The 10,766-nt window shown below is 35.5% G+C and overlaps 1 protein-coding gene across 2 annotated transcripts; it reads right to left on the bottom strand.

The window, feature by feature from the left end:
• Nucleotides 1-60: 60 nt before the first annotated feature.
• LOC128986977 (transmembrane protein 138-like) lies at nt 61-4,877 on the bottom strand. 2 transcript variants are annotated; one of them, XM_054407616.1, is made up of 4 exons: nt 4,627-4,877; nt 3,868-3,940; nt 2,923-3,097; nt 61-310 (listed from the first exon to the last, which is right to left on the bottom strand). In XM_054407616.1, exons 1-4 carry the CDS (start codon nt 4,755-4,757, stop codon nt 246-248), a joined length of 444 nt encoding a protein of 147 aa, XP_054263591.1. In that variant the 5' UTR covers nt 4,758-4,877; the 3' UTR covers nt 61-245. The 2 variants fall into 2 exon arrangements, with proteins under 2 accessions (XP_054263591.1, XP_054263590.1); XM_054407615.1 differs by having other exon boundaries at nt 69-293.
• Nucleotides 4,878-10,766: the final 5,889 nt, after the last annotated feature.

The raw sequence follows: 10,766 nt of genomic DNA, 5'->3' as shown, positions 1-10,766 counted from the left end.
AAATAGGAACCTGAGGAAATAAATATAAACAATAAAACACATCATTTCAAGTTTTATTTGTAAAACAATAGAGCATTACAACTATGATAACATTCTAAAATACATTACAACGGCTTACAAACTTTGATTATTTTTTAAATGGCACCTTAATATAAAGTCTAATTATAATTTGATTTCATTTTGACATTAGTTGTTTCCGTTCAGTTTTAGGTTGATCCAGTGATCGTCATAGAATCTTGGATCTGTCAGGCATAGAACTGATCTCTTGTAGAAATAGTAGTGAAGGCAAGACACTGAAACATGTTTTGAACTATAAATGTGTCAATGTCTCTGTAACCAAACCATATGCAGAAACACTGCAGTGTGCAGTATGTTTCCTTCTATGAATATGACATTAAAGAATAAGAATGTTGGTAATTCTTTTCTCAGTGTTGGAAAAATCCACAAAATACATAATTTTACTCGATGGCAGACACATTTTGTGTTTGAAACACTTGTGTTTTAAATTGAAACATCCTTGACACGCTTGATTTTCAATTATAATATGATCTACTTACGTACAGTGGTTGCCATGTAAGGTGTCAGAAGTGTTTAATTCATGCTGGACATGTTTCAAACTAATGACAGTTCATCTTCAGCAGCAATTCATTAATTTAGCTAAAAATCACATTGCCCGATGCTTGTCGGATATTTACACACACGAATACATAGAATAGCGGGTGCAAAGTTTGCCATTATGGTTCGAGAACTGTAGATGACTGTCCATACATTTCGAGAGTGGCAATGACTGTTTGGGCTTGTGATACACTCAAGATTTTTTCTACCCACCATAATTAACTTATAACACACATATTAATAGCTAATTGTGGGCCTTGTTACCAGGATCTGGATCGGGCCCCCCTACCCCCTCTAGGCTGGGGGTGGACAATTTTGAAAATGGCATGTATTTTAGTGAGTTTCTAAGGCAATCTAGGTATTAAATTTGTGAGTGGTAAATGGCACTTTTGTAGCCTTTTTTAAGAAAGAAAAGAGTTCTTCAATGAGTTTTATGAGACTTAAAATTACAGGAATTCAGCAATTAAAACTATTATATCAATAAACAAAAGCTCCATTCCTATTAATATTTTGTCTTTTTTATTTCCCTGTAAAAGGGGTTTGGCTATCTTAACTGCTATAATTGTACTTTGTAATATGCAGTAGGAAAAAAACTTACATGAATCGACTTTAACAGCTTACACCAATGAAATCATATTTATTTTATTCAGTGACAATTTTCATCAAGAATTTTTACAATACTTCATTTTGTGGAGCTGCCGGACTTGCGCAAGTAGTCACGGAGAAAAACGAATGTGCATAAGTAACGCCGAGAATGGCCGATGCTTTAGTACAGTATTATACCGAGCGAACTGGGAAGAAAACTTAGGTCAAAATTATTACAATCTTTCATATTTTTTAAACTCCAAAAGTAAAGAATTTTTAAGTTTGTGCCTAATAATCTAGATTGCAATTACTATGAAATATCCCATACATAAAAGTGCAACCGGGAACAAATGTTGATAAAACGGGACAAATAAGTGTCCCAAGAGAATTTGTCGGGAAGAACCAGTCCCCCTAAAACGGGACTGTCCCGTTCAAAACGGAACGTCTGGTCACCTTAGCTATGGTGCATAGTACATGTCAATTTTTCAATGCTTTACAAATTTTATTTTAACTTATAACTATAATGATTGATTCTTGAAACTATCATTTCAATTATAAAACCAAACTTTATTTATTATGGAGGGAGTGAGGTAGGAGTGGCTAGGCGCCTGGCGGGAGGAAGGGGTAGAGGGAGTTTGTGGGGCCGGCCACTGGGGCCCGAGCTGGCTGTTCTGCTGTTGTATAGTACCATTGACTTTATAAAGTCAATGGTAGTACATACGCACCTACGCACCTATAGCATTGAAATATAAACTAGCCTAGAATCTAGAATTAATACATATTAAATTATTTAACTTTGTTTTTTGTAAAATATATATATTATTTATTTTTATCTTCAATTTATGATCTGCTGTAAAGTGATCTTCAATGGGGGAAAAAGAGAATAAAACGGGTAGGCCGGAAGGCCCGGGCCCCCTGAGGGCCTGGGCCCTGTGACCAGAGTTGCACAAGCCCCACCCTTGTGGGGGCCATGTAGCTGTATATAAAATGTCATTTAGGTCATATTTGCATTTACTTTTTTAGGTTATATTATTTGCTTGTTAACGTAGGTACAGGGTCCGCTGCTGTGGTTGGTGTAGAAACGCCGATTTTGAAATCAGCTGATTTAGCGGTTCATTACCTTTAGAGCTAAAATGTGCTATCTTACGTACAGTTTACAGATGTTACAATGCTCTCATTTCCAACATGAAATTCCATGCAGTGGTAGGAAAATAAACATTTAGCACTTTGGTATTTACAAGTAGGCCTAAAGGCGTACATAGTTTGAAACATGTTGAGCATGAATTACTTTTGATACCTTATATGGAAACTAAATAAGCCCATGTAATCTTCAAATTATAATTGACACCTAAGTGGGTCTCTTCGTGGCTTACAATTAAAAAATGTCCATATTGTGTTAGCGGAATTTAATCGATCTAGGTTCAATGCATCAAAATTTATAATGTTACCTATATGATTGTTTTGTCTGAAATGTTGAGTTTAATGCAAAATCTAAGTTTTAGTCTTATTTTAGTATCATAGATCGTTTTCATTAGAGTGGTGAACAAATTAGTTGCTGAATTGACTGAGGTTGCACATGACCCCCTTTATTTACCACCGTCGCTTTTGTAATTTTGTACAGGCGAGTTAGTATTATTCTCGGAAATAAAATTATACACGGTTTTTAACAGCCTGAACTAAAATTTATTACTGCAGGAAAGTAAACATTGTGGAACAACTTACTTGATCGCTGTATGGTGTACAAGAGACCCATGAAAGTCGGCCAGTTATATTTGAGAGGTTCGTCCCATCGCACCGACAACATCCATGACTGAAGAGCAATGGTCAGCAGTAAGTACGCCATGGCAACAAGGACTGGGTATTGGAACTTGTCATACAGCAGAGATATGAAGCCTGCCTGTAATCCAAGCTGTTAATACACTATCATATTCCATTAACAACAGGAGTGTTCATAAAATGATTTTGATATGAACTTTAAATCAAACAGTTTTTCTCATTTAAGCCTTATTTTCATTTAAAGCTAGTTGGTGGACAGTTAACCTGCCTCAGGTTGTGAATGCATTATAATATACAAATATAAGTATTTATAGTTTTATTTTTTAAACCTTACGTTGATACACATGCATGTGTCCAAGCATTTTTTGGTGTTGTCATAATATCCGCTCTCTCTGAAAATTGCTATTTTGGCTGTAATGCTGTTTAATGTGTGGTGCTTAATGAAAGTTAACTTTTATTGTATAATTAATTTGAGAAATTATTTTAAAAAGACCTCTCTCACACAAACTATGATACAGGTAACTTGAAATACACTAGAGACAGGTGGAGGTGACCAGCTGTGTAGGCTGTCTTGGCAGGGTTTTATAACCTTACATTGTTCATCCACATATTTCAAGGGCGTTCAACATATCAAGCAAAACAGTACAGTACAATACAAGAATAATCTTTAATGGATAAATTTTAATTGCGACACATGGGACACAAACCCAAGACATCTCTGCCATGGTTATGTAGTTTGTCATGTTTAAATCCCAGTATTCTGTTCACAAGTGCATTTTCATCTGTGATATGCTTACACACAACATTTGTAACTACAGTTTGTGCCAAACCACGGGTGAAAGGTTACATGATAACTATTTTAGATATAAAAATCTTACTACTTCACTTTACCTGAAATACATTTGTTTGGAAGATGGTGATGAAGAGAATGGTCAGAGACAATACTTGTAGACTGTCTTGGATTCTGTTGAAGAAAAACGATAAATTTAACTCTTTTTTGTGGTATAGTATATTCATATAATGAATTTAACTGCAGGGCATTGCTGTTGTTCGAGGTCCTGGGTTCAAATCCCACCTATGAAGGATTTGATCTTTGTGATAATTTCACGACCTCCTATGCCTGGCCTGAGGTAATGTGTAAAACAGTTCCAGACTAGAGCATATCGTCTTAGGACGTGAATATATGACATAAAAACTACCAAAATTGGAGGAGACTACCAGTAACACACCAAAAGCATGAAAGAATTAGAAAGTTAACTCAGAAAGTACCGAACATAATTTTTCTCATTTTATTGTTGATTCATGCAATTCACTGGTTAGTGGTTAAATGTAAAAGAGATTAGGAAAATTTTTATATTATAAATTAACCTAAAATTAGGTACCTGAAGTTTTTCTATAAAAAGATTTATAAAAATATTAAAGATATGTGTTGAATATTGTAAGGGAGTCAAATCTTGTGTAAACACTTCTAAAGCTAGATATATCTTATTTTAATTAATAACATTAACTTATTTTCTATGGTTGACAGTCTTCTTAAAGATTCAATGGCAACATAGGTACTGAAATTGTTCTTTATCATCAATTACTTAAAAATATTACCTCATATACAAGTGATAATTTTAATGATAAATGATGATAAAACATACTCACATAAAAAGTAACAAAAGCAGACCGCTATTATACCTAAGCCTATCTCCAAAAGCATTAATTCCTAGATCAACCAACAACAAAGACAATTGCACTCCTAGAACTAAACTATATTTGATTTGAGTCACCAACATTTTGATTAAACGTGATCATTTTACAAACAGTCTAAAAAGGAAGAAGCTAAACTTGGCATGTGAACTGCAACTGAAAGACGTAAAAAGGTCAGTGATACACTTGAAATAGTCAGGGGTTACTAGAGGTTATGTTTACGTTTGCGTTTGCAGTTGCCATGGAAACACTACCCTCATCCTGCTAGACTGTAGCTCCGCCCACTTCCTGCGTTTAGGAACAATAATTCATAACTACCGGTTTGCATAAATTATATATGAAATGAAATGTGTATTCGTCATATAAAGTTTACAAGATTGCGATTTTCACATATAAACACATGCCATGTCAATTACTTTACTAACTAATAACACCTTATGCTAAATCTCTTTGTTTTTAATCAATACATCAAACCTAAAACTAAATTACTTATGAAATCGTCTAGGGAATTAGGACACAAGAGGATGAGATAAGATTTTAATTTTCTTTTAATAGATAGCATATTTTCTCCGCAGCATATTTTTTTCCGTTTTAATTTGTCCTGGGAGGTTATTGTACATTTTCCTACTCATGTATTAATAACGTTAATGCTGTAATATTTTTATTCTGTTGCATGTAAAGTAGAGTATTCACGTGTGTTATTGTGTTTTAAAAATAATTAAAAACTCATCTTTTCGTATTAAGAAAATAAATGACCTACAGATGTTGATGGTCATGATGAAATTTAAATTTTGTTAAATAATTGAATATGTTGAAGTATTCAATTCATATTTTAAGTTTTTTAATTGTTCCAAGAGTACCGATATTTTAACATACTTGTAGCAATAATTCCTGTTTAAATTCTTTCCCAATACGACCATACAAAATAATTATTAGTTTGAACAGTTCATGGTGTCACTATGGTAATTTGTATTTTTTAAAGAGAAATAAATATGTTCATTCACTATACAAGAAAACTCTTGCCAACTTTTAATAAAACCAGTGTTCTGAAGGATTATTCAAATGATTCAGAACTGAGACGGAAAATCTGCTTACAGCTAATGAAATAGGCTACACTCGTTTGATAATGTATAACTAATTTTTAATTTTAATAAGTTTAGTTTAATCCATAATAAATTTAATTAATTCATCGTCGTGAAAGAAAATTATAGACGTACATACGGCAGAGTTAAGTCTCAACTACTCTTGAGGGAAATATTCATCTTGCAAACTTGCGTGTAAACATTGAATACTGAATATATTATTCCCCTGGCATAGTATTCATATCACATGAATTGTGAACTAAATCCAGTTGAAGCATTTTCTTTACTTTCCAGCAAGAACATTTTTAAATTTAATATATCGGTAACGAACTTAAATAAATGTTAGTCATACTTAAGTTAATTTTTCTGTCTTACTACTATAATAAAATGTGAAAGATGTGTGTTTGTCAGAGGGACAATCAAGTGAAAACTACTTGATCAATTGTGCAGAAATTCAGGCAAAATCCGGTACATGGACACAGGCACAGGCCTATTTATTTTGAAACTCTCCCAGCGCTCTGCCTGACATTGGCTGGAAAAAATTAGGTAGCCTATATGTTTCTTTAATGAACTCTTGTAAAATTATTCACACTTTCGCTTATTGTTTTTTTAGAAATTTGTAAAATGTGCTGCAGGTAAGAATGCCCAAATCAAACAATAATTTAGGAAAACTTCTCTAATTTATTTTACATTAATATCAAGTAAATTATGGTATTGCTAAATTACAGTATATGTTGTTAGTTTCCTTTTCATCCATTGATTTCAAATATAAGCAAGGGTCTATTAAAAGTAATTGCAAGGTGAGCGCATCTTTAAATAATATGGGTACAGTATTTCTTAACTTGCGCCAGTTCCACATTTATACATTAATAGGCAGCTTAGGACAGGTAAAAATTGTACATTCATGTTGAAAGAAAATTGTCAAACTAAGCGGTAAAATCTATATATTAATTTGAAACAGTTTTTCTTTGTCATAGCTAAATTGAGAGAACGGCTGGGCGTAGAAACTCGGTAGAGGTGTCTAAAGAAAGGTCTTGGTCTGTAGATGAGCCATCAAAAGAGAAACGTGGTAAATTCCCTTGGGGCTCTGTCCCAGTGGCCTTTGAATTCCCATCCCATGTTATTCTTATGGAGGAAAAACTGGGTTTTTGTCCCAGCTAATTTGAGAGAACGGCTGGGCGTAGAAACTTGGTAGGGGTCTCTAAAGAAAGGTCTTGGTCTATAGATGAGCCATCAAAAGAGGAACGAGGTAAATTCCCTTGGGGCTCTGCCCCAGAAGCCTTTAAAGTTGCCTCTTCAAATTTGTTTACCATATGCATAATTCTTCACTACTTTTTAATGAAACAGCTGTTAATATTAAAATTGTGATTTATTGAATTTGTCAAAATGAAGTACAGTATTTGCAATGGGTTTTTCTGATTTTAAAATCAATTTTATTCTGCACCGTGTCATGTTTTGCAATATAATGTTCTATTAACAAATCAGTGGAAAATCCTAATATCACAGTAAGTTAACTCTTAAAATTATTTCTTAAGGAGTTAACTTATATCTGTTGTATGGCTTGGTTTCTGCCTTTTTTTACCACTTCTTGGAGATTGAACGTAGGTAATATTCATTGGCGTATTGCATCTGTAGACGAAACTTGGGTTGGTAAAATTATTACAATGGAAAAAAGCGGGAAATCCTGGACAATTTGATATAGGCTAAAAATAAAACTGAATTAACAATATGCTACATTTCTTGAGCAATCATTGAAATAACCGATTTACAAACAATGGAAACATAGAAAAAGTCATAGAACACAACAAAGTAGAAGAAAAGAAATTTATAATCGTTATTCTTATAATCATTTATAATCGTTATTATAGACAACCTAATGCGGCTATGAGAGGAAAATATTTGTAGAAACACTAAAAAACAAGATCAGCTTTTTGAGAAAAGATAAGATATTTACAAAAGATTTTGATTATATCTAACTGTTGTGTAGATCGTGAGTATTTCCATAATCGTCGTGAGTCGCCTGTAATGCTTCGCAATTGCTCGAATTCGAGCAACAGGTACACTAGTTAAGTTTTAATTCTAAAATCCATTATGGAGTAATACTTATGTCACCCACCACGTCTGGAGAACCCCATATTATTCTCGTCAGCGTCTTCCCGTTGTGAAGCACGGATATACAGCTAGTGCAATAAAGCACTGTTTCAATTAGTTATTTATTCACTTGAACTATTTGGGATTTCACCACAACTCCCGTTTTCCTATTTCGTATCACTTCCTTAGTGTGCTTTAAGATTTGAAATTTGTGCCAAGAGTATATTGAATAAATTTTATTCAAAACACAATAAAACAGAGCTACAAATAGTGATAGAATAAAATACATATTTAAATTTATATGATAATTTTCTTGGTAGTACACATGATGGACGATTTGATCGGCCATAAATTTCGAACAATAATTTTAAATTAGTAGAAAGGAAGTCAAGTATTTCCGCAAACAGTTTGGAAAAAGTACTTTCAAGGCTTTTGTTTTTTGTTCAGAGGTAGTATGCAAATCAAATTATCCTTTGCAGTTTTCAATATTTAACTTAATTTCTCGATCAAGATTATGCATCTTCATAGACAATTAATTGAAGTAATAAACAAAATAAATTTTAAAAGGTTCAATGATTTCAATCTAAGTATTGATAACAAACCCTTATCTTTAATGACTCAATTTATAATAAATATCCGTCGTAAAGCATTACTGCATGGTAATTTATCATCCCAAGATGCAGTATCTACCCCCTTGTAGTTGGTCTGTAGCCAACAAGTTGAATTGGATATTGTACTTAGTTGATCCTCTTTAAAATATGTATAAGCTTTGCAAAAGACTATCTTAAAAAAAAGTCATCCAAAATTTTACAACTATATGGTAATAAGCTATTGTACTAAAAAAAAACAAACAACGATAAGATTAGGGCTTGAATAATAGCATTGACTATACACAGCGATAAATCGTAAGGTGAACCCTCTATAATAAGACACCGAGTAAATGTCACCCTTAGGCCTACATGTGTCTTTTTAAAATACCCTTCATTTATGTATTGCCCCTAATTACACTTTTTGCAAATCTAGATAATAGATATTCTTTGATGTTAAGGGGTTTTTTGACAATTACTATGACTCACTGTTGAAGTAAGTAGGGACAATATGATGGGGAGACGGCACTTGTGACGTTTTTTCCGGCGGTGTGTGAGGGGTCTTTAAAAAACACGAAGGCGGATTGGGTGTCCGGGGACGTCATGGCTTGCCCATGGCAAACGGCCCTAAATCTGAGCTGGTCACCATTTGTGAACCAGACCTCCCCTTGCATTCTGGTCGGGGTAATGGGGGACGCTAGTGGGGATACCTTCACATGCCAACTCCAGACCTAAGCTTGATGGCAGCCACTGCTGTGAAATTGACAACAGTGGGGGCCACCGTTAGTAAGCAGCCTCGCCACGCTGAAAGCGGTGCTTCAAAATTGTCAGAAATCGGCTCAAGAACCATGGGCATATGCGGGTGCCTGCGACTGTGATAGGTGGGCATCGGTGTCCGAGGAGGTTTGGCCTGATTGGTGAAATGTAGGGCCTTGGTCTATGGACGGCGCAGGAGTGATTGGCAATACTCCTATGAACCGGGGAACACAAAAAAAAACCATCACTAATGAATTGTATGTAGTTTTTCAGGTTTCAGTTTGACCTACACCAAAGAGAAGCTTTTGAAAAGATTTTTATATTTTACATAAATTGCAAATCAAGATGTCGGCTGATCAATTGAGAACATTGAAGGAGGATGAGGCTAGGAGAGAAGAAGCCAGAAAGGCTGAAGAGGACAGGATAGCGGCGGAAAAGGAGTTCCTGGAAAAACACGAGAAGGAGAGGAGGTTGAGTAGCTCCAGGGGGTCCGCGTCTGCGTTGGGAGGAGGCTATCGATCGGGGACCAGCAGTATGGCGGAGTCGGAGTCCGAGGCGGAGAAGCAAAAGAAGAGGAATAGAAGCCCTGAGGAAAAGGAGAAAGATAAAAGGAGGAAAGCCAGGAAGACTGAGGATTTGGAATCGGATGAGGAAGAAAAGGTCGAGGATGAAGACGACCCGTTAGTTTGCTCGAGTTTGGTACTGGATAAGATGAAGGGATGGTTCAAACAGCCAACCATCATGAAAATGGTGACAAAGCCTCAGACAGAGAAGTTTGGAAGGTACTTGAACCGGTTCCAGCAAGAGCTGATTAGGGCAAGAGAGGATAGAGTCCGGATTGAAACGAGGTTGGAAGAACGAAGAGAGTTTTTAAAGATCGTGAGCTCCACCGTGCGACATGAAATGGACTGAAGGACAAGGTTGTTCCAGGCGCGGCTGGAGTGAGCTACTCAGCAGTGCTGAAGAAAGATACCCCAATGGTTCCAAGGGTAACTGGAATGAAAGGACCCGTAGTCCAAGCACCGAAACAAATTATAGTGCGGCATGACACCTTGGAGACTGAAGAAGTGACTAAAACCTTGAAAAAGTTAGTACGGCCTTCTGAAATCGGCTTGAAAGTAAAGAGGCTAATAAATATCAAGAATGGTGTGATTATTGAAGCAGAAAATGAGGATGGAGTGCAAAATCTCATGAAGCAAGAGACGTTAAAAGAGGCAGGGTTGAAAGTAGAGCGTCCGGAGAAGAAAAAACCTTTCATCATGATTTACGATGTTAGTGCTAAACTGACGGAAGATGAGGTCAAGGAGGAGATTTTCTCCCGAAACATGGGGGAGAGCCAAATTGTTGAGGCGGATTTCAAGCAGGAGTTTGCTGTAAGACATAGGTATAAGGATTTAAGATCGACAGGGAAAAGGTGTCATGTTGTGGTGGAATGTTCTGTACGGGTGAGGAACTGGCTTAGAAGGAAAGAGCGGATCTTCGTAGAATGGCAAAGTTGTCGGGTGAAAGACTATGTGGATGTTGCTAGGTGTTTTAAGTGTCAGAAGTTTGGACATGTGGCAAAGCACTGTAAGAGTGA

The sequence above is a fragment of the Macrosteles quadrilineatus genome, unplaced genomic scaffold (assembly GCF_028750875.1).
Source record: "Macrosteles quadrilineatus isolate MER2022 unplaced genomic scaffold, UCM_ALF_1.0 Scaffold_2__2_contigs__length_208266976, whole genome shotgun sequence".
Taxonomy (NCBI): Eukaryota; Metazoa; Arthropoda; class Insecta; order Hemiptera; family Cicadellidae; genus Macrosteles; species Macrosteles quadrilineatus.
This window is presented reverse-complemented; position numbering and strand designations above follow the sequence as displayed.

Coding starts and splice junctions, on each gene's coding strand:
- LOC128986977 (XM_054407615.1), bottom strand. CDS start 4,757: ATGTTGGTGACTCAAATCAAATATAGTTTAGTTCTAGGAGTGCAATTG. Junction 3,098..3,867: donor TCCAAACAAATGTATTTCAG/GTAAAGTGAAGT, acceptor CTTGGATTACAG/GCAGGCTTCATATCTCTGCT. Junction 294..2,922: donor GTACACCATACAGCGATCAA/GTAAGTTGTTCC, acceptor AACATGTTTCAG/TGTCTTGCCTTCACTACTAT.